This window comes from Fomitopsis serialis, assembly GCF_022376445.1.
Source record: "Fomitopsis serialis strain Sig1Antser10 chromosome Unknown B0H18scaffold_5, whole genome shotgun sequence".
NCBI lineage: Eukaryota > Fungi > Basidiomycota > Agaricomycetes > Polyporales > Fomitopsidaceae > Fomitopsis > Fomitopsis serialis.
In genome coordinates, this window is record NW_025954965.1 from 457,096 (window position 1) to 479,245 (window position 22,150).

Consider the following 22,150-nt stretch of genomic DNA (forward strand, 5'->3'; position numbering starts at 1 on the left):
ACGTGTAGTCCAGTTTACAGTTAAGTAGGCGAAGATCCCGCCGATTCCGATCCTATTTGCCGATGCGGAGGCCCGCCTCTCGAGGCCTGACGCTACCGTCCACACGTTCCACATCCGTGAGTAGTTATCAATACACCAAGATACATCACATCTGAAAAATACAACATACAACGGCACCGATACATTCGCAATGTACTGTAACTCTACTACGCCCAAGCCTCCAGAGCGCGTCTAGCGGAGGCACTCACCATCTGCGTGCTCCCCTCCGAGTCTGCAGCCAGTCTCTCCAGAAGCTCCTTCGCGGCGCCCTTCATCCGCGCCAGATCCTCAGCACGGTCCTCACCCACCACGCCTTTCCGCCCAAGCTGTCCCAACAGTGCACACACATTGGACCGCACCTCCGCAGGCATGGCATCCGAGTTCCGCAGGACGGAGAGCAGCATGTCCAGCGCGGTGCGAGGCTCGGCGTCCGGTGATCCCTCTGTTGGGATAGCAGACACGGGCTGCGACTGCGACGGCCTGATGACTTCACTCGGCAGAGGGTTCATGATGGCGTCAAGGACGAGCGTGCCTAGGCCCACGCGCACTCAGCCAGCAGACCAGCGCGGCCGCACGCGAATGACGCACCTCCGTTCGCGTGTGTGCTCAGCAGCGACAGCGCGACCACGCCCTCGTTGATCAAGATAGGGTACTTCTTGCTGCGTCCGACGAGCTGCGCGAGCGCCGCCGCGCCGGCTGCGTTCGCGACGGCCGCCATGCACTCCCGCCTTTTCTGCGCCTTCGCGCTGTCGTCGGACGCGGAGTCGCTCGACCACAGCGACTTGACAACATTGACGAGGACGCGCGTACCCTCGCTCTTGACGGCGATAGAATCCGATCGACGCACTAAAGCTAGGATCTGATCCAAAGCCGAGCCTGCCGAATCGTCCTGAGGCTGTGCGATCAGGGAGAAGACGTTCTCGACTGCGATCGGGAACCACACGAGGTGTCAGAATTGGGCAGGAGAGGTTCGAGGATGCGCTACTGACCATTCGCATTGCACATGTACTTGGCTATGCCAATTGCAGACACCTGGACACGCTCCGCCATGTCCGCCTTCTCATCCCAAATCTGGCAGGACGCTAGTCTCTCTATTATGCTCGCCTCACCCAGAACAGCCCTGTTACTCTGCGCCTGTGCAAGATGCTTCAGCAGTCCCACTATGCCGTGCTTCACCTTGATATCGGTCAAGGGCTCGAGGAGCTGAGCCAGATTAGGCGCCAGCGCGACGGGAGGCTTGACCAGGGCTATGGAATGTGCGTCTAGAGAGGAAGATCAGCGGACTGGGACAGCAACCTCCGTGTCACGTCACTTGCCTCCCGTAGCGAGGTTCCCGAGACTGAGCGTTGCGCAGATGATGAGATCCTCGCGATGCCTTTCCTTGAGGCTTCCATGCGATCGAATCCACTGCACCATGGTATCGACAAATTCGCCTCCTGGCTTCTCTGGGTTGGAATCGTCCCAGAGCTCGTTCTGCTCCCCTGCGACTTCCACGACGGCCTTCACGACGGCCGCTTTGCACATGTCCAAGCCCTTCTCCATCGACGCGCGTTCCGACGGGGACTCCGCGGACCAGTAGGGAGGGTAGTCGCCCTTGTCGAGGAACTCGAGCATATCCTTCAAGCACGCGGCTCCTCCCTCCGTGCCATCTGGAGACTTGAGTATACGACCGAGCGACAGCCTGACCTCGTCGACATCCAAGGAGAGCGATTCCAAAAGGCCGCATGTCTCTTCTAGAAGGTCATAGTCCTGTTGCACCAGCGCATGGCGAGCAGGCGACCCGACGAAGAGGGACGGTGTTTCCGTATATGGCGGGACGAAGGCCTTGAGCGGTCGCACCAGATAGGGTAGAGCATCGGCACCAAACAACTGGCGACTCTGCGAGGCTTCGGGTGTGAGAGCATAGTGTCAGCTGACGATCGAGCGGGAGGAAGCAATGACGTACGTGTTGCCTCGTCCGAGTCTCTCAGTCAGAAATCACCCTCCACGTCCACGAAGACAGCCCGCTCCGTAGATTCCACGACTCCAGGATGGTGGCTTCTAAGTCGGACGAGCCCTCGCTCACCGGCAGTTCAGGATGGGTGAGCCACGATCCGGGAGGATAGAGGGCCATCGACAGCTTCAAGGTCGTCATAGCAGCACGTATAGATGTGAGCCGTGCCTTCACCAGTTCTGATGATCTATGAGTAACAATGCATATGGATCTACGCGACACGCACCATATCCAATACTAGCGTTAAGGAGAAGCCCAATAGACGTCTTGACCACCTTGAGATCAGGGATGGAGAGTGGTAGAGGTTCCGCCGCTGCGGGTGGGATGAGGAGTGCATAGTTCTCCAGCATTTGGACCACGGTGTCCAGGTATCCAGCTCGTAATAAGTGTCCTCGGTTTTCGTCTACATGTGCAATGTATTTCGGCATCAGTCGATCGAAGCGCGAACGCACGTACCATGGTCCATGCACAGGTTGGCGCCCACACGTAATAACTCGTAAACTGCAGCCTTCGATCGAGGGTTGGGTATCTCGCTGCCAGCGAACGCGGTCTTGAAGAGGGAGGTGATCGTTTGGGGTAGCACCGACTGTCCCAGGAGAGTCTGCTGTTCCACTGGGTGACAACGAACGTCTCAGGTGCACGCTCCGGCACTGCGAAAGTACATGGTTCTGACCGTCCTTGACACGCAACTCATCGGCGAGTCCTCGAGCGGTGGATTCGACGTCGTTCCATTGCTCTGGCTGGTCGAGGGGCAGACGAGCGAGATCGCCGAGCTTGGCGGCAGCGGCGTGCTTGGACGCGCTGCTCATTGTTGCGCTCAGAGGGACCCAGAGAGAGCAGCTGGGAGTGGGAGACAAGGACGATGCAAAGACAAGGTTTGCAGTGGGGATTGAGAACCGCACTGACTGATGCTCGCATCGGCGGGACTAGATCTTCATCGGTGCCTTCAACAGCGCCCAAGCGCCCAACTTGTGGGCGCATCACCCTCACGTGAGAACGCCTCCACCACTGTCTCGCGCAGAAAGTCCGATCCACGGGGAGAGCCGTTGCGTGCAACGCGTTGCGCGCAACGCGCAACGTCACGCAAGTCACGGTGTGGCTTGCCTCGTCGGGCGGGACAAGGGGTTACGGGACAGTTGGTGTATACATATTGGCAAAAATAACACCAGACCACTTCGCACTTCGCTCCAGCTAGATATATACAGGCCTAGAATAAGAGCTAATACGACCTCAGTCTGCAGAGCTGGGAGTGATTCGCACTGTGACTCAACGCGCCACATGTCGCTTATGTAATTTCTCGGGCAATGCATCGCGATTCGCTCGGTGGCCGCGATTGCAACTTGGCCGAGAAAACGCCATGCAAGGCCTTTCTTGCGTAGGAAATAGCACACATTCCAACCACTCAATATCTTCAAACTGAACAGGCTCACCACAAGTGGACTGTATGGGGATGTGGCCACAGCGCCTCGTCGCATGTCCTTATTTGGCAAGTCATCTGTCACCGAAGGCTACACACAAGACACATTGACAGTAGCCTGTTGTATTTAAGAGTACCATTCTATTCCTCAGTTTGTAACCGATGCTTTATTTTCATTTCCAATGTCATAGCCACACGGAGGCGGGACTAGTTCGTAGGCAACATAAGTAGGTTACTTACCCGCAGTGGGTGCATGTCACAGCGTGACTAAGTGACTGTTGCACGTTGCACGTTGCGCGTTGCGCGCAACGCCCCTCCCAGTCGATCGAACGTTCTCGTCTCGCGCGTCGCCGGAGCGTGCTGAAGTACAGCAGACTGTATACATACAGCGTTCCGCAGGGGCGCAGGCTTATCATCGTCAAGGTAGCGAATACTGTCTTGTGCACCACAGCATAATTCCCCAACTCGCATGCTGTCTGGGCTTACAATTGTGTTCGGTGATAACCCCACCTTCGCACTCTGAGTGTAACGCCGCGTGGGCAATTCGCCGTCAGTGTATGATGTGGCCATACAAACAGCCTTATCTCTCCATCGGTGCGCTGGGAAAAATGTGGGCAGTTCACGAGACATTGCCCGCACGTCTTGGGCGAAGGGGAGAGCCCTGTACCAGCACACGCGCTCTGCCTCGGCTCGGACGGGGCGGCTCTCGCGATGAAGACTGAGAATGGGTCCTCTGCAGAGATGTAGTACCTCTGGTCAATGGCCACCCTGCGTACGCCTAAAGCTAGTTGGGCCGAATTTGTCTGCACGGGGATGACTTTGACTCGATGGCTGCTCTCGTCATGCGAATTGGTCAGGGGAGGACGCAGCGGACGAAAGAGGCAGCGCTCTCCCAGCACGTGGGGGTCGACGCGGGCGCGGTGCGCGAAATGGGCCCGACAAGGCAAGGCGCTGCACGGCGCCGCGCTCCTGCTGACTGTTTTGCCTATCCGAGAAATATTCTCTCTCGCCCGCGACAATGTCCTACATAAGCACATCGCCATTCGTTCGACGGCTTTCGATGCATGTATAAAGCCGTCGCCCTCGCTGCCCTCGTCCTCACCGTTGCATACTATCTCGCTCCGATTCGCGTCGACGATCTCCTCCACATCGTCACAGACTCCGTACACCCGGTCAATCCGTTCCAATCCGCAATGGCTGCTCCGATCTCGAGGCATGTTGTGAAGAAGCTCCTGGCCATCGAGACGGCCGAGGTGTGCTGCTCATGTTCTACACGCACCGGAAACCACAGTTGACCAATTCCCGGATCAGGGCGAGGGTGCCCTTGTGCGCCGCTCTATCGGCAGCATGAACCTACGAAACCTCACGCCGTTCCTCATGCTCGACCACTTCCATGTGTCCAAGGGGGCTGTGAGCATCGTCCGTGATTCAGCTCACATGGTCGCGACTGACCTGGTGTCTGCAGGGCTTTCCGGATCACCCCCACCGCGGCCAGGCAACCGTGACCTACATGCTGGAGGGGTAAGCCATGCGTCTCTCATCTGCGGTGAGCACGGGGCAATCCTAACATATGCTCCGCTGGACACCAGCTCGAGCCGGCACGAGGACTCTGCCGGTCACAAAGGCACGATTGAGACGGGTGGTGTACAGTGGATGTGTGCGGTGAGTGCCCGCATTTCCAATATAGTCGCATTGGTATTCAATTTCAGCCTCCGTCAACAGGGTCGTGGAAGTAGGTTGCACAGCATCGCCCCCGCCCGCCGTGTAGTCTAACCTCTTTCCGCCAGTCATCCATGCAGAGATGCCCGTGCAAGGCCCGGGCATCCCAGAGCCTCGCGGTCTCCAGCTCTGGGTTGACTTGCCCAAGCAATTCAAGATGGTCGAGCCCTCATACCAGGAGCTAGGTCCCGCAGAGTGCGTTGTTCGGCTCCCACCTCACCGCGCCGGGCGGCATCGTCTCATGCGTGTCCGTCTGCTTGCAGGATCCCCGCAGCGTTCCCGGAAGGTCCGGATGGCGGGGTCAAGATTAAAGTCATCAGCGGCAAGAGCCACGGCGTGGAGTCACCCGTCCGCCCGCTCGGCGGCTGCTGGTTCTTCCATGTCATCTTCGACAAGAAGGACAACTCTATCTTCCAGGACATCCGTAAGTAGCGCGGTCTGTCACAACGCCCCGATGACGGCATGCTCATCACCGAGGCTTCTAGCGGCGGGCTGGACGTCGTTCATCTACAGTGAGTCTCCGCCACCCGTCCGGTGTCCCTCGGCACAATTGACTCATATCACCCGCGTAGCTTTCAAAGGATCGCTGAAGGTTGGCGAAGAGCCCAACGCACATGAAGCCTTCCATACGCTAGTGCTTTCTGGGGACGCGAACGAGACTGGCGTGCAGCTCACGGCTCTGGAGGACAACACCGAAGCAGTCGTGGTCCGTGCTTTCGTCACATTTCCCCCGGTCAGGCCGCACATCTGACATGCACGTCCAGATTGCCGGCGAGCCGCTCGAGCAGACCGTCGTACAGTACGGACCCTTCGTCATGACAAGCCGGCAAGAGATCCAGCAGACGCTCCTGGACTGTAAGACGCGCATCCGCGAGCACCCCATCCTTGCATTGACTGACGTTCTGCTTGCAGACCAATTCGGCAAGAATGGGTTCGAGAAAGCGCACACCTGGAAGAGCCTCATCGGCGGCCGCTAGTAACAAGCTCCACTCTCCCGACGTCAACCGTCCGACAGTTGTTCGTACGCTTGTACATCAGAAGACGACTCCGGATCGCATACCCTACTACATATATTCATGTCAAGGCCCCGAGTCATACTTGTATCCATAGCTTACGTGCAATAAGTTACAGTCGTCCTATCTGAGTGTGAACGGCCCCCGCGCTGTCATGGCGGCTCAATGGATCGAGCCCTGTCTGAGAATGGTCGCGAGCGTAGCTGCATATCGCGCAGTTCGTGCCAGAGACTGCTCCTCCCCATGTCACCGCCCGACGCAGTCGACCCCCCGCGTGCGCGCGACTTCGGCAGGTCAGCCTCCTTCCCGAACGCATACGACGACGCCTGCGAGTGGGCGGGGCTCGTCGCGCGCGTCGTACTGGCGCGAGTCGACAGCTTCGGACGTGCAGATCCAGGAACGGGCTTGTCACGTCTCCCTGGTCGCTCGGGAGACTTCGTCCGGGCGGAGAGCAGGCTGGCAATACCAGGTCTGATGGCGAACGGTCTTGCGGGCGCAATGGGTGCATCCGCTGGTGTGACGGACGGTACCAGCGTAGGACTCGTAGAACGCATACGGGTGGGATAGCCGGTGGTGCGAGGACGCTCGATGACTTTCCGGGCGGTTGCGATCGGAAGATGGAGGTAACGCGCGCGGCTAGACGTTGTAAGATCAGTCTAAACGTAGGACTCAACGGGAAAGCAGGTACTGACGCAACAGCCTTGAGCTCGATCTTCGTCTTATAGGCCTTGTGCCACTTCTCAAATACCTTGACTGTAGGAAGACTCAGAAACTCTGCATGGAATATGTGGGCACAATACATACTGAGTACGGCACGCCGATCGACCTCTCGGGCCTTCCGGGCTTGCAAGGCGTTCGGCATAGCGTCACGCCATGTTTTCCATGCTTTGAGCTTCGTATGATACGCATCGAAGCGCACTGCGGGCAGAGACTGGGATAATCTGTATGAACGCCCGTCATCTGTCTATCCGACTAGTGCACTTACCCTTGTCTTAGAGTGCCAGATACCAAAGGCACGGAACATGAGGTGTTTCTGTCTCTGTACAAGGAAATCATCCGCCTGCCGAGCGCACGTTAGATACAGGGAGGCGGAGAACAACAGACCAACGCACCACCGGCTGCAGTCTGATATCGAGGAAGCGTTCCCTCCACTTGTCCCATGTGGCCGCGAGAACAGTGGACTTCAGCTCGTCCTCTTTCTGCTGTAGGTACATCCGCCTGTGGCGCGCCTTCCTGGCTGCCGCAAGCCAGCGGTAGAACATCCGCCGCATGTTCTCTGGGCAAATTGTCAGCTGCTGTGAGAACCAAGTGGTACATGAACACAAACCTTCCCGTTTGACGTCCTGGTAGCTCTCCATGAGACTGAGCTCCTCGACATGCCGTATACACAACGCCTTCCATTTCTTGAAGGACGTGCTGAATCAATGATATGAGTGTGCCAACAATTGACGCGTATATGGGCACTCACCTCTGTACTCTTCTGTCGCGCATCTGCGTTACTTCGAGCTCACGGTCTTTAATGTCGACGACGCGGTTGAGCCAATGTGACAGGGCGGCCGACATAATACGCTAAACCCAGGCATGAGATACGCTCGCTGGAAGGAAAGAACGCCGCATTACCATGTCAAGACGTTGTCGAATAATCTCCTCGGCCACCTTGCGCTGTCGCTGTTTCTGTGCTACCATAAGCCAGTCTAATGAACAAGAACATATCAGTTAGTGTGTCCGATGCGTTTGAGTCAACATCATACCAATGAGATATCGCTGAGCCACGCGCATCTCGAACTCCTTGCGTCTCCTCTCCAGCCGCTGCTGCTTGACGCGCATGTACCAAAGCTTGAAGTATCTCCTCTGTAGGAAGAACTTCTGAGCTATGCGAGCCTGCTTGATCATCTTCAGCTTGGCCCGAAGCTGAAGTCGCCAAGTCAAGAGCGCTTTGTATTGCAGCTGCGCAGAATGGTAGTGAACGGCGAAGGTTGTTGCGTTGCGATGGGTACTATGCACTGCACGCCATTTCTGGAGAGCGGATGACGCAACGGTTGATGTCGACCGCGTGTAAAAGGCCATCGCGAGGTCTGAATTATAAGTGAGACATGCTTCAAGCGCACCATAAAATACATGCATACCCTCCAGCTGTCTTTGTTTCTGGATACGTGCCTTCCAGACAGCCCAAGCTTGCTTGAGTAACCGTGAGTTTCTGACACGATCGAGGAGCCTTCCTCGTTCATGCGCCTTCCAAACCCTCAGGACGGCTCGTATCAAGAGGTCATCTTGACGAGCTACATGCTTCACTGCGCGAGTCTCGAGCGCCTGAAGAATACTGAGCAGCGAGCCTACGGAAGTAAAGCTGGTCACCTACACGTATTCGATCGCGGGCGGCTTTCCAAGCCCCGAAGACCCGCTTCACAACTACTACATCGTAGAATTCATCGGCCACACGATCCTGGTGTCTACACATCCAGCCGTCAGTGAAGCCATATGGATATAAATCAGGAATAACGTACAGGCGTTTTCTCCATACGTCTATTGCTTGGCCCATGATCCTCATATCAACACGCTCTGCCATGACCCTCTCTTGTCTGCGCATCTCCAGAGCCCTGCGCCACAGATCCCAGCACCTCTCTGCCTGACGCTCTTGCACAACATATTCCAGATGTTCGGCGGCCGCATCCAGCTGATCCAACTGGGCCAGTCGCGCTCTCCATTGCTTCAAACACCTCGAGACGAGGCGCTCGTTGTAATGTTGTGTGGAGAGGTGCGACTGGTAGGATTGCCGCCATTTTGCCCAAGCATCTTTCATTATCTTGGTTTCCCGGCGCTCGCGGACGGTTTTCATCCTTGCTCGCATTGAGTTTCGCCAGTCAGCTTGCTTCTTCTCCTTGACTTTGACCTTCCAGATTTCCATCGCAGCCTTCAGCCGTCGTTTATCGGAGAGGATGCATACGCGCACAAAAATGTCCTGATGTGCAGCGGTTCGTTGTCGCCAACGCTGCAGCGCTAAGCGTAGTATGAGGGTGTCGCGAGCCTGAGCGATCTGCTCATGGGTGGTCTGGAGAAAACGATTTGATTTGGGATAGTAATGAGAAATACAGCCAACGTACGATAATCCAGTCATATCCCTGTTTCCAGACTTCCCAACAACGCTCTACTAGTTTGTCTTCTCTAAAACGATCCGCATCCTTGAGGTCCTGCGCCTCCTTGATCTTCTTCCACGCATCATCCTCATTGATGGCGCTATTACGACGCTCTGTAGCAGTAGACACGACTGGGGGCGCTGCGGAGAATGCAGGTGACGGGGACGCGGGTCTGCTCAGGAGGCCTTTCGCTGCCAGCCGAGATAGAGCATGGGTAGCAGGACGCATGGAGGCGCCATCCCTCATCGCGGCACCGTATGAAGGAGGGATCGTGGACGGTGGGACGCTGGAGCCGCCAGTCACCTCGGAATCAGCATCGTTCCATGACGGAACATGTCGAGTAGGGACATGGGGTGTTGGTTTCGGGTAGGAAAGCGATGGAGGACCTGTATGAAGTCCCAGCGAGTTGGTAGCGGATGTCACCGCTGGGGAAAACGGTCGACGAGCAGGGCGCGGTGTGTCATGGTATTGTGGAATAGCGGTGTTATTCTCGGTAGTCTCTGGTTCTGTCGGTGGTGCCTCCGTATCGTTCAGGTGCGAATGAAGAGTGAGTGTGTCCTCGGGATCAGTCTTGACGGGACCCCTCGTCAGTCGTGTCGTAAGCCTATGGGGAGCAGGACTACCTCGCGCGACTCGCGTTGTCCGCTGGCCACCGCTAGCTGTGCCAGGAACATAGCCGTACTGCCGCTTAGTCGAGTCCCATTTGTCGCCCCAGTTCTTGCCTTTCAGAAGGCCAAGCTTCAAGAGTTTCCCATAGTACACGACCTCGTTCTGAGGATCGAGCCCGCGTTCGTGCAGGACGTCGTTGTATGCTTTGAACGCCGACAAGAATGTGGTCGACGTGGGTGGTGCACGTTGAATAACAGCATCAATGAAGTCGACCTCCTCGGGTGAAAGGCCAGCGAGTTCGGGAATGGTTGCAGTCGTCGAACGCGACTCATCGAGTATTTCGTGTGCAATGGCAGGCACGCTGGCGGCTTTGGCGGGAGACGACGCACGAGTAGGTTTGAATCGTGACATGCAAATATAGCAAATCCAGTGGTGAAGGCATCCAAGGAGCCGACCGAGGACAAGTCGCGAGAAGAGATTCGGACAGGAGCCTGGCCACACAGCAGTCGAGGACTCCCCTTTGCGGCTTCAACAAACCGTCGCGTCAAACACGTGCCGCGCGCCGGGTCTCAACGCGATCAGTCACACCGTGACCTGTCGCGTCACCGTGGCTAAGCTTGGACGCGTTGCGCTCCTTGACTTCAACTTGCCAGCCCGTCGACTGCAGCCTGTTACCTCGTACAGCCGCCAAGCTCGCTTTCATCCATTCTATTTGCATTGTTCAGGGTCTTACTACATGCTCCGCAATCGAACGAGCCTCGACACGCTCCCCTCAGAGCTCATCTGGGAAATCCTTCAGTACTGCCAATCGAGCGACAGTGCCCGTCGCATCCCGAAGCGTTATTCGTCGCTGAAGAGCATTTTGCGCGTTAACCGACGTCTGCGTGGCTTTGGGACAAGGCTCATTTTTGGAGAACTCATCTTTCCCTCGAACGACCAGTTCGTCCCCGTGCTTGGACGACGCAAGTTCGTACACAATGCCGGCGAAGTCAGGTACGCTGTGTCCACTCGCCCTCCAGATAATCTAATATCATGGCCTGAACATTAGATCTTTGCAAATTGGACGCATCACTGATGATTCCTACATGTCGGAGCCATTTGAATGGGAAGAGTTGTGTCGCTCTCTTCCCTTCCACCGTCTACAGTCTTTCAGTTGCTGGGACGTGATGGCCGATCAGCATATCCTCTCCTTGCTTTGGTCGTGTCCAGACATAACAGTTCTCGAGCTCATCTGGGACCAAATGCGGGGCCTGCCGGACTTCCGTCCTTGGCCTCGACTTGCGAAGCTGCGACTTCACTTCGCCGACTCAAACCCACCCTCCTCTTGCGTGTATCCGTCGACCTTCCCGTCCTATGACATGCTTACTACGCTGATGGTATTCGAAGAAGGGCACTCAAGCTGGCTCTGCGCGCACATCCAAGAGGCCACTTTCCCCAGGCTTCGGGTTATAAGTCTGCAGCACACCACAATTGTTCCGCAGGCGATATACCAGTTCATCCATCGTCATCCCACGCTATTGGAGGTGAACGTGTCCATGTACGACTACTACAACACCGCACTCGTCTTCGAGGGTCTTTTGAAACTGATTGATGGCACGGGCAATTGGGGCGATCCAAACGATCCAAGCAACGAGGGCGCTGTGGACATCATCGACTGTGATCCCGACGGCATACCGCCGAGCGAAACGTTCATCACCTTCACGACATTCGCCTTCAGTCGCGTCCCGCTTGCCCCCTTGGCCACGGAATGGCGAGACTGGAATGGTTCAGCTGAGCCACGGTATACGGTCACCACTCTTGCAATGGAGATCAAGGGCCAGGATGAATGGGAATACGAGGGGTTTCATGTGACCCGGCTCCATGGCTTTTTGGAGAACATGGCCCCTCGCTTTCCGAAGCTCGAGGTGCTGCGCCTGGGCTACCACACGGACTACACGGATTGGAGCTTCTGCGGATTCATGGAAGCCTGCGCAGCGAGCCTCAAGCAATGGCCCAAGTTGCGCAAGCTGGCGTTCTGCTGGGGTGACCTGCGTCAGTTCGTCTGGCGTGCAGGACAACAAATGCACAGGCTCGGCCAGGTTGAGCCTCCTGTCAACCTTCCTTACGCCTTGATGAATGAGCAATTGGACAACATCCACTCTCGATACCTTGGACTGGAGGAAGGCTTTCCGTACACCTTGGAGCATATTCGTTTGATCTACGGTCTCGGCGATGACGAAGTCGCGAAGCTCATAGAAGACATCGCGGACGTTCTCAACGAGTCTGTCTACCTCGACGAGGCGATGGACGACCCACATTTGGTGATGCGAGCGTGGCAGGGCTTTTGCGAACGCCAGTACGTTGAACCGATGATGCGTGCGTGGGCGCGGTGCTGCCCGATGCTTGAGGAGATCGAGTGGTACCCCGTCGGGCCTTTCTATGTGGATTATCCTGTTCGTTGGATGTGGAAGGTGTACAGGGAGCGTGACGGCAGGGACGTACGAAGGATGACTGGCGAACTGACTTACAAAGGGTGTCCTCGGGGCAATGCACCCCCGTTCGAGGTCCTGGTCGGGCAGGAGCTGGACAATGTCATACGACAGCAATCTACTGTTTCTTATGAATCTTGACTATTTTCATCTAGACGGTGCCGCATTCTGATTGTACTTGGACAAAGTTAATAGCACACTACTAATAAATAGGCTGCCAGTGTATGATGCGCGTCCTGTGAACCGACTGCAATCATTCCAGACCCACCTCAGGCCTCAGGCTGCAGGTCACTGCGCCCCCGACCCGCGGCCGTCTTCTCCGAGTCCATGCAAGCTCCAGACTCAACAAGGTCTCGACCGTCAGACCGGGTTCCTCCGAGGTCCCGCCTCCGGCGGTACATGGCTTCAATGTCAATCTTGCAATTGGTCCTTGGTGTCTTCCTAAGTTACTCTCTTCGGTCCCGAAGAAGCGTCGTTCGTCCAGACCAAGCTCTAGCCAGTCCTCAAAGTACCTTCATGACATAGTGCTGGTCCCTCAGGTCAAGTACCGGCCCATGGTCTAGAAATCTCTCTCTCACTACAGCTAGAAGCAACTCGGCCACGGCTCACTGCCCCTCGACCAGGGTAGACAGGTCTCTGGCCAATGCTATCCTCCGCCGTCCGCCCGAGCATGCTCCGTAGTAGTTGTATAAGTTCATCGTTGAGTGCGCCATGAACGGCAACAGCACACTCAACAACCATGGTCCAAGGTTTTACACCAGCCAAGCTTCCGCACTTCAGGGAGCCAACCATTACCCTCTTCGACGGAAGTCAGCTTCCGCAAATCGGCGCTGGGACATGGAAGCACTCTGACGAGATTGCCCCGAAGGCCATCTACACCAGTCTCCAACTCGGTTATCGACTTCTCGATGGCGCCTACGGTATGTTCCAGCTTCACTCGTATACCAACCTGCATGACTGATTTTTTCGGGGGCGGATAGATTATGGTAACGAGAAAGTTTGCGGTGAGGGCTTGAGGCGTGCCATCGCCGACGGCGTCGTAAGGCGAGAAGATGTTTGGGTCGCCTCCAAGCTCTGGCAGACGTTTCACGCGAAGGAGCACGTCCGAGCCGCCGTCAAGAAGTCCCTGGAGGACTGGGGCGTGAACTACTTTGACCTGTACTACATTCACTTCCGTATGTATCTCACTTCGTTTCACCCATCACAATACCGAGACGCTCCCCGTAGCTATCTCCCTGGCATATGTTCCCATCGAGACCCGGTATCCTCCTGGTAAGCATACGCCGTACATTCTTAGCATGGACTCATCCGATCTCGGTTTAGGCTGGTACTATGACGGCGAGAGTGAGGTCCGCCACTCACGCGTCCCGATCCGTGAGACCTGGGAAGCTCTGGAGGAACTCGTCGACGAGGGGCTCATCCGCCATCTCGGCGTGTCCAATTTCAACAGCGCGCTGCTCATGGACCTACTCAAGTACGCCCGTGTCAAGCCTGCCGTCCTCCAAATCGGTCAGTCCTCGCTGTCACATCTAGTCTCGCACCACTGACGCCGACTCTTGCAGAGATCCATCCATACAACGCTCAGCAACGCGCCGTTGCCTATGCGCAATCTGAAGGCGTTGCTGTGACGGCCTACAGCTCCTTCGGTCCGCAAGGCTTCCTCGAGATCAGGACGCCCAAGTCTCTCCACGCCACCTCGCTCTTCATGCAGCCCGTCGTCACGCAGATCGCCGACGCGCACAACAAGACGCAGGCGGAGGTCCTCCTGAAGTGGGCCATCCAGCGCGGGCTGGCGATCGTCCCCAAGGCAGACGACGTGCGCCTGCAGGAGCTGAACTTGCGCGTGGGCGAGACGAGCTGGAGGCTGGACGATGAGGAGATGGAGAGTATCAATGGACTGGATTTAGGCTTGAGGTTCAATGATCCTGCGGATGTGAGTGGACGCTGCTATTGAGCCCTGTCCGTAGCATAGTAGCTGACGGTTTCTCACAGGACTTTGAGGGCTGTCATATCTTCTCATAGTGCCGACGCTTCGCCAGGGTTCCTGTACTGATGACAACGAAGATCAGTATCGGCGTGTATCAGTACTGGTATAGGCCGCTTAATCACCGCGCGTCACATCGTTTGTAATCCAAGCCTTATGCGCTATACTTACGCATTGCCTCTATATCAGCGTACTGTGCACTCGGAACAAAGCACATTTGCGAGGCTTTACATGCTTCGTTGGTGACTCGCCGGCATCTCCTTGGGTGCAGGCTTCAAGAAGTTGATCAGCCTCGTATTGGCATACAGTTCGACTCATGGACGTCGGAGTTACCTCCCCCGGCAGACGCGGGGCAGACGCAGACAGGACAATATTCCTTCAAACCTTCCGAGTCGTGCCTCAGGGTCTCCTTGTCTGATGGCACCGTAGCACTGGACTTGGAGTCGATCAAAATGTTATTGGCAGGCCCCGCCGACTCAGAGCCCGAGGCAAGCTCTGAAGCTTAAGTGAAGTCTCATCATGACAATATTAATGTCGTTTGTATGCACGAATCGAGGAGGACTCGGATTCCCCATTGATCCGGATGGAGTCCGAGTCCGAGTCGGACGAAGACTGGGAGGAAAAGCCGTTCAGTTTGCGGTGGTCATTGACGCAGGTGAGCTCGCATGCACCAATGTATATGCTTCTGTCACTGAAGCACTGAGGCTCTAGGAGGACATAATAGTGTATAGACATACCGGTGCAGCATCAGACGGCTTCGGCCCGGACTTGGGCGGATACTCACCTCACTGGCGTGCACAGCTACAATTGGTGACCCATTACCCAACGGCGTCGAACGCCAAAACGGAAGCGCCAGGCCAGGAACTTACACCTTACACACGACTCGGTGTCCTACTGGTCACTGCATTCTGACAGTTGCAATCTTTTGTACCAACGCGACAGGATATCAAGTTCGGAATTTGGAATTTCCCGTTCTGTAGTGTGCACATCCACAAGGAGGCCAACTGTATACGTGGATGCCGCCAAAAACGGTTCGCTGATTACCTCAAACGTTCAGCTGTCACACGTTTGGTGAAATGCAGCTATGGTGAGCATGATCATCAGAACCGCCGCCGCTGAACTGCCATGTATGTCATTTGCAATGGAGAACGGTACTTCCTTCAATACCGCTGTCTTTGGCTGTCCATCAAAGGGGGACCTAGAAATACGCTCCAGCCTCCCCCTCTTACCAAGGCCCCCATGCTTCCCATGACTACCCTTGCGTACATGTCTGGACGGGTTCAGGTCACAGCCATCCTCATTCTAGCCCTCTATTCCACGCTGATAGCTGGTTCATCCGCGCCCACTTGCTACCCTGGTAGCGATACCCTTCAGTGGTACATCGATGCTGTCGGAGAGACACCGTGTAAGGATTTCGTGTCTCATAGAAATGTCATTGGCTAATCTCACTTTTTTGTAGGCGCGACTTACCAGCGGCTGCGGCAGATATGCAATAGCGATTGTATGTTGTGACTCAACCGCACAATACTGAAATCTGAACTGCTGTGCAGATACGACTCCAACATGGAGTATCGACGCCAGTACAGATCAATGTGACGACCCACTGAGTATGCCCATCATGTTTTTGCTAGCGTGTTTTGGAAAAAGGTTAATGATCGTCGACTTAGGTACTTGTTGCTGCAACTCCATCACATGGTCTGTGCGAATGTTGTGCATCAAGTACGTTCCCGACAATCCTTTCTCTTCTCGCATTGACATTGGCACTTGGCACTATCTGCGACAAGCTGCCAATGGGACGAGTTCGGTGTCAACGACCCTGGGCACACCGCCGGTACGTGTCTTATTCAGTCTGGATGTGTCACTCTTATAAATCCGGTCGTCCCAAAGGTGCGGGTGCATACTACAACTACCGATGGAGTACAGGGACTCCGAACAGTGGCACGTACTGCGGGGACGGGTACAATCAGACGTAAGGCTTAGGTCTTTGATTTTGTGAGGGCTGATGTACTCATTGTCGCATGGTCAAGATTACCGGACAGCCTCCAGCGAGCAGTTTGCGACAGGGGCATCAACCTTGCTAGCTTCTTTTACAGCGTATTTTGGCCTGATGGATCATGGTGCGTGCATTCTGCATATGATGGGTGTATAGTAATTCTACACTGACTTCACTGTCCAGGGACTTGTGAGTATCATTGCTATCGCTTTGCCAACGTCTCATCAGCCCCATTACAGCCCGACTTTTGAAACCCTCGCAAAAGGGGTTTTGGCGTCGAATAACAACCAGTCACTCGACTCTTGTGCTAACAGTACGAGTACTTCCACCGTGACCACTGTTACTATGTCAGGGACGAACACTGCAAGCATAGTACCTCCGACGAGCGCAGTCGGGGGGAAGGTAAACACTAGTACTGTAGCGGCGGTCGGTGCCACCCTTGGCGGTGCATTGGTGTTGCTTCTTGGCGCAATCATCATCTATATCAAGAAGCGGACTAGTACGGCTGAGCTTCCTCGTTCAAGCATGGACGTGACAGAGAACAAGTGGCAAGCGGACGATCCTACTGGTATCACTCCTTTCCTCGGCCAATCTCCGCATCAGCCGCCGGATGCGAGACTCTTCCGTGAGTGGCATGCCGCACCATCGGATTGATTCCTGGCTCATACTAGTGGTATCCGACTAAGATCTTACATCACCGTTGCCTGCTGCCCTTCGCGAGACAGACGTACTCCCGCATACCCCGTATTCGATGCGAGCACTGGCAGCCCCGGCTAACACAGCCGACTCGGAAGCCTCGGAGTATCCGCCCACTCGCGCAACGACCGCCCCCTGGGATAAGGAAGAGAGCGTAAGGACCAACAGTCCACCGCGCAGCGTTGACACGGGCAGAGCGATAGGAGCTGGACTACGAGAGCACGACGGGGGATACACTATACAGGAGTCGCGGTTGCCTCCGGAATACCGCACGGTGTACTCAGGCTCGGGATGAGGCACGCTCCTGAGTCGCAGATTGCATAGGAGGCTTCTCTGTTCAGGTGAGTTGTGGTCATGCCCGCGGCTGTATAGTATACTGAGATTTATGCTTAGTCCGCATACTCTCCACCGTCGTTTACTTGGAACGCTTCCTTGGCATATGTCCGAGTCGTCGTCAGCCTTTTTGCTAAATCACTCTGTCGTTATCCAAATATTCGACGCTTACGGGTCGGCACTATATCACCAGTGAGTTTAGACGCAACCGTACGCGGCTTAAGCAGAAGTTCATCGAACATACCATTCACTATCTATCATAACACACCACGGCTACATACAGAGAGGAACACATCCCTCCGTGCACCCCGAACTACACCTGGAGCCTACTTCCAGAGCGGATGCTCATCAGGGCCACCCAGCAGCAAACGACTTTCTTCATCGTCTTTCTCGCTGAATTCGCCCGACTGCAGCAACTGGTGCTCCTCCCTGTTCAGCCTCGTGAGTATGGTCCAGTTGAGCGCGGTGGCAGCGGCGCTGACAAGGACGAGGTATCCGATGGCAAAGCCGTGGCCGAGGTAGAACTTGAAGCGCGGTGCGTATCTGTACAATCCCGTGCCAACGATCGCCCCTGCATGCATGCGCGTTAGAGCTATTGGTATCAACTGAACGAGGGCAGGGCGACTCACGTTTCCGACACTGATCTGCAGCGCACACTGGCACGCGACGGCACATTTGACTCAGTCCTCGTTAACTTGAAGGCAGGCCCCGACTCACTGGAGCCCGAGGCAAGCTCTGAAACTTAAGTGAAGTCTCATCATCACAATAATAATGTCGTTTGTGTTCACGAACCGAGGACTCGGATTCCCCATTGATCCGGACGGAGTCCGAGTCCGAGCCAGACGAAGACTGGGAGGAAAAGCGGTACAGTTTGCGGTGGTCGTTGACGCAGGTGACTGAGGTGAGTTAGCATGCACCAGTGTAGTATATGCTTCTGTCACTAAAGCACTGAGCCCCTAGGAGGACAGAGTAGTGTCTAGACAGACTGGGGCAGCATCAGACGACTTCAGCACGGACTTAGACGGATACTTGCCTCAGCGTGCACAGCTGCAGTTGGCGACCTATTACGCAGCGGCGTCGAACGCCAAAACAAAGGCGCTAGGCCAGACACTTCTACCTTCAACACGACTCGGTGCCCTACTGACAGTTGCAATCTTTTGTATCACCGCGACAAGATATGAAGTTCGGAAGCGGGGATTCATCGGAATTGCCCGTTCTGTCACGGTAGTGCCACTGATATACTGCACACTGGCATGTACAAGGAGGCCAGCTGAATTCACGGATGCCGCCAGAAACGGTTCGCTGATCGCCCTTTTCAATCAGCGCTACGCCCACCCGGATACCAGTCTTTACAAGGTAAATAGTCTCAGCTATCCAAACTCGACCTACTACTACTCACGAAGAGCACAGGTTTCCCTTAAGGCTGTATCATGATTCGTGACCTTATCAACTTCTTCTGCAAGAGATACAGATACGTTGTAGTCTGTGACCTCAGACCCTCCTTTCTGAGCAGAACCGGTACGCCCTCCATAATTACACCCAACTTATAGCATATGATTCGATGGATGCAGCTCGAAGTCGTCTTTGTTCTGTCCTTATATCTGATGCTGCCAGTGGTTTGCATTTGCCAGCCTGACTGAAAGTTCAGCTGTCACACATTTGTTGCAATGCGATTATGATGAACACGATCATCGCTGGAAACGCCGAACTCAATGTTATCAACTGTCCGGCTTATGCCAGTGGATGTCATTTGCTATGGAGAACGATACTTCCTCTAATAGTACCGCTGTCTTTGGCTGTCCATTAAAGGGGGAGCTAGAAATACGCTCCAGCCTCCCCATCCTACCAAGGCCCCTATGCTTCCCATGACTACCCTTGCGTACATGTCTGGATGGGTTCAGGTCACAGCCATCCTCGTTCTAACCCTCTATTCCGCGCTGATAGCTGGTTCATCCGCGCCCACTTGCTACCCTGGTAGCGATACCCTTCAGTGGTACACCAATGCTGTCGGAGAGACACCGTGTAAGAATTTCGTGTCTCATGAAGATGTCATTGGCTCATCTCACTTTTTTGTAGGCGCGACGTACCAGCGGCTGCGGCAGATATGCAATAGCGATTGTATGTTGTAACTCAACCGCACAATACTGAAATCTGAACTGTCGCGCAGATACGACTCCAACGTGGAGTATCGACGCCTATACAGATCAATGTGACGACCCACTAAGTATGCCCATCGTGCTTTTGCTAGCGTGTTTTGGAGAAAGGTTAATAATCGTCGACTTAGGTACTTGTTGCTGCAACTCCATCACATGGTCTGTGCGAATGTTATGCATCAAGTACGTTCCCGACAATCCTTTCTCTTCTCGCATTGACATTGGCACTTGGCACTATCTGCGACAAGCTGCCAATGGGACGAGTTCGGTGTCAACGACCCTGGGCACTCCGCCGGTACGTGTCTTGGTCAGTCCGATGGATGTGTCACTCTTATAAATCCGGTCGTCCCAAAGGTGCGGGTGCATACTACAACTACCGATGGAGTACAGGGACTCCGAACAGTGGCACGTACTGCGGGGACGGGTATAATCAGACGTAAGGCTTAGGTCTTTAATTTTGTGAGGGATGATGTACTCATTGTCACATGGTCAAGATTACCGGACAGCCTCCAGCGAGCAGTTTGCGACAGGGGCATCAACCTTGCTAGCTTCTTTTATAGCGTATTTTGGCCTGATGGATCATGGTGCGTTCATTCTGCATATAATGGGTGTACAAGGCTACACTGACTTCACTGTCCAGGGACTTGTGAGTATCATTGCTAGCGCTTTCAAGTTGCCGATGTCTCATCGACTTCATTACAGCCCGACTTTTGGAACCCTCGCAAAAGGGGTTTTGGCGTCGAATAACAACCAGTCACTCGACCCCTGTACTAACAGTACGAGCACTTTCACCGTCACGACCACTGTTACTATGCCGGGGACGAAAACTGCAAGCATACCACCTCCGACGGGCGCAGTCGGGGGGAAGGTAGACACTAGTACTGTAGCGGCGGTCGGTGCCACCCTTGGCGGTGCATTGGTGTTGCTTCTTGGCGCAATCATCATCTATATTAAGAAGCGGCCTAGTACGGTTGAGCGTCCTCGTTCAAGCATGGACGTGACAGAGAACAAGCAAGCGGACGATCCTACTGGTATTACTCCTTTCCTCGGCCAATTTCCGCACGAGCCGCCGGATGCGAGACTCTTCCGTGAGTGGCATGCCGCACCATCGGGTTGATTCCTGGCTCATGCTAGTGGTACCTGACTAAGATCCTACTTCACCATTGCCTGCTGCCCTTCACGAGACAGACGCAATCCCGCATGCCCCGTATTCGATGCGAGCAGCCCGGTCAATACAGCCGAAGCCTCGGAGTATCCGCCCACTCGCACAACGACCGCCCCTTGGCAGAGCGTGGGGACCAACAGTCCACCGCGCAGCGTTGACACGAGCCCATCGCTAGGAGCTGGAATACGAGAGCACGACGGGGAATACAATATACAGGAGTCGCGGTTGCCTCCGGAATACCGCACTGTGTACTCAGGCTCGGTGTACTCAGGCTCGGGATGAGGTACGCTCCTGAGTCATGGGTTGCATCGGCTTCGCTGTTCGGTGAGTTGTGGCCAAGTCCGCGGCTGTATAACATACTTACTGAGAATGATTCTTAGTTCGCATTCTCTCCACTGTCGTTACTTGGAACGCTTCTTTGGCATATGTCGTCAGGCTTTTGGCTAGATACCTCTGTTGTTACCCATATATTCGACGCTTGCGGGTCGTTATATCCACCTGTCTTTTTTAACATTCCACGCCTACATACAGAGAGGAACACATCCGGCCGTGCACCTCGAACTACACCTGGAACTTCCAGAGCGGCGGCCGATGCTCATCACCCAGCAGCAAACGACTTTCTTCGTCGACTTTCTCGCGGAAGTCGCCCGACTGCAGCAACCGCTCCTTCTCCCTGTTCCGCCTCCGAGTATGAAGCAGTTGAGGGCGGCAGCGGCGCTGACGAGGACGTGGCCGAGGTAGAACTTGAAGCGCGGCGCGTATCTGTACAACTGCGTGCCAACGATCGCCCCTGCATGCATGCGCGTTAGAGTTATTATCAACTGAACGAAGGCAGGGCGACTCACGTTTCCGACACTGATCTGCAGCGCACACTGGCACACGACGGCACATTTGAGTAGTCCAGAGACGTTGTTCGCGGGCGATGACAGCGTGGTCGCGTGGCACGCTACTATGAGCCCTGTCCATGGCATCTGCCTACAGGAGTTGAGGGTTGTCAATCTTCCTAGTGCCGACGCTTCGCTGGGGTCCTGAACTAAGTAGTCTCAGCGAGCAGTATGGGTTATAGGATTGAGATATACACAGTAGTACTCGTATAGTTAATCACAGCGTGTCACATCGTTTGGTCACCAAGCCTTTTGCGCTATGCACATCTCGCAATAAATATCCTGTTATGACGGGAGGGTTTATTATACATTGCTGTTGAACCAGCAGGTCACAAAGAGTTTAGCACGGCCGCCACTGCAACACAGACGGTCCGGGTCAAATGATGATACATAATGCACAGGTTGGTGGTACAGTCCATGAACTGATATACAAACGCGATAGCACTGTGACAAACCTAAAATTGTACACGGAGAGCGCGCCAACTTGCGATTCGACAGGACAATATGGCACTTGACTCGGCTGGAAAGGACAGCCTCGTTAGTTCATTAA

General features: G+C 55.1%; 8 protein-coding genes across 8 annotated transcripts; 5 read left to right on the top strand and 3 right to left on the bottom strand.

Annotated features, from left to right (window-relative positions):
- Positions 1 to 8: 8 nt before the first annotated feature.
- On the bottom strand, positions 9 to 2,976 carry B0H18DRAFT_978305 (uncharacterized protein). The gene is made up of 8 exons (XM_048044311.1): positions 2,706 to 2,976; positions 2,489 to 2,644; positions 2,259 to 2,435; positions 2,021 to 2,211; positions 1,356 to 1,917; positions 1,029 to 1,301; positions 628 to 963; positions 9 to 571 (listed from the first exon to the last, which is right to left on the bottom strand). The coding sequence occupies exons 1-8, from the start codon at positions 2,839 to 2,841 to the stop codon at positions 207 to 209; spliced, it is 2,196 nt and encodes a 731-aa protein (XP_047898650.1). The 5' UTR covers positions 2,842 to 2,976; the 3' UTR covers positions 9 to 206.
- A 1,412-nt stretch (positions 2,977 to 4,388) lies between these two features.
- B0H18DRAFT_978329 (pirin domain-containing protein) lies at positions 4,389 to 6,496 on the top strand. Its single transcript, XM_048044312.1, has 10 exons — positions 4,389 to 4,702; positions 4,761 to 4,859; positions 4,915 to 4,970; positions 5,039 to 5,111; positions 5,172 to 5,181; positions 5,237 to 5,363; positions 5,432 to 5,592; positions 5,654 to 5,680; positions 5,741 to 5,874; positions 5,933 to 6,496. Exons 1-10 carry the CDS (start codon positions 4,514 to 4,516, stop codon positions 6,143 to 6,145), a joined length of 1,089 nt encoding a protein of 362 aa, XP_047898651.1. The 5' UTR covers positions 4,389 to 4,513; the 3' UTR covers positions 6,146 to 6,496.
- B0H18DRAFT_869487 (Sfi1 spindle body protein-domain-containing protein) lies at positions 6,334 to 10,335 on the bottom strand (the record flags this gene model as incomplete). The annotated part of the gene is made up of 13 exons (XM_048040024.1): positions 6,334 to 6,817; positions 6,874 to 6,934; positions 6,986 to 7,112; positions 7,167 to 7,241; positions 7,294 to 7,457; positions 7,509 to 7,597; positions 7,650 to 7,750; positions 7,802 to 7,875; positions 7,933 to 8,256; positions 8,308 to 8,491; positions 8,541 to 8,631; positions 8,686 to 9,230; positions 9,283 to 10,335. The coding sequence occupies 13 exons, from the start codon at positions 10,333 to 10,335 to the stop codon at positions 6,334 to 6,336; spliced, it is 3,372 nt and encodes a 1,123-aa protein (XP_047898652.1).
- Positions 10,336 to 10,753: 418 nt separating this feature from the next.
- Positions 10,754 to 12,611, top strand: B0H18DRAFT_978343 (uncharacterized protein). The gene is made up of 3 exons (XM_048044313.1): positions 10,754 to 10,774; positions 10,831 to 10,948; positions 11,010 to 12,611. The coding sequence occupies exon 3, from the start codon at positions 11,010 to 11,012 to the stop codon at positions 12,531 to 12,533; it is 1,524 nt and encodes a 507-aa protein (XP_047898653.1). The 5' UTR covers positions 10,754 to 10,774; positions 10,831 to 10,948; the 3' UTR covers positions 12,534 to 12,611.
- A 225-nt stretch (positions 12,612 to 12,836) lies between these two features.
- Positions 12,837 to 14,604, top strand: B0H18DRAFT_927482 (Aldo/keto reductase). Its single transcript, XM_048041652.1, has 6 exons — positions 12,837 to 13,312; positions 13,373 to 13,567; positions 13,620 to 13,664; positions 13,716 to 13,901; positions 13,955 to 14,325; positions 14,385 to 14,604. The coding sequence occupies exons 1-6, from the start codon at positions 13,132 to 13,134 to the stop codon at positions 14,412 to 14,414; spliced, it is 1,008 nt and encodes a 335-aa protein (XP_047898654.1). The 5' UTR covers positions 12,837 to 13,131; the 3' UTR covers positions 14,415 to 14,604.
- Positions 14,605 to 15,624: 1,020 nt separating this feature from the next.
- On the top strand, positions 15,625 to 17,360 carry B0H18DRAFT_1114651 (uncharacterized protein; the record flags this gene model as incomplete). The annotated part of the gene is made up of 10 exons (XM_048033146.1): positions 15,625 to 15,781; positions 15,836 to 15,877; positions 15,927 to 15,983; positions 16,044 to 16,095; positions 16,161 to 16,207; positions 16,264 to 16,345; positions 16,404 to 16,493; positions 16,553 to 16,558; positions 16,609 to 16,994; positions 17,056 to 17,360. The coding sequence occupies 10 exons, from the start codon at positions 15,625 to 15,627 to the stop codon at positions 17,358 to 17,360; spliced, it is 1,224 nt and encodes a 407-aa protein (XP_047898655.1).
- A 364-nt stretch (positions 17,361 to 17,724) lies between these two features.
- B0H18DRAFT_1114652 (uncharacterized protein) lies at positions 17,725 to 18,073 on the bottom strand (the record flags this gene model as incomplete). The annotated part of the gene is made up of 2 exons (XM_048033147.1): positions 17,725 to 17,969; positions 18,028 to 18,073. 2 exons carry the CDS (start codon positions 18,071 to 18,073, stop codon positions 17,725 to 17,727), a joined length of 291 nt encoding a protein of 96 aa, XP_047898656.1.
- Positions 18,074 to 19,158: 1,085 nt separating this feature from the next.
- On the top strand, positions 19,159 to 20,668 carry B0H18DRAFT_1207477 (uncharacterized protein; the record flags this gene model as incomplete). The annotated part of the gene is made up of 9 exons (XM_048036219.1): positions 19,159 to 19,420; positions 19,475 to 19,516; positions 19,566 to 19,622; positions 19,683 to 19,734; positions 19,800 to 19,846; positions 19,906 to 19,987; positions 20,046 to 20,136; positions 20,177 to 20,181; positions 20,254 to 20,668. Exons 1-9 carry the CDS (start codon positions 19,255 to 19,257, stop codon positions 20,666 to 20,668), a joined length of 957 nt encoding a protein of 318 aa, XP_047898657.1. The 5' UTR covers positions 19,159 to 19,254.
- Positions 20,669 to 22,150: the final 1,482 nt, after the last annotated feature.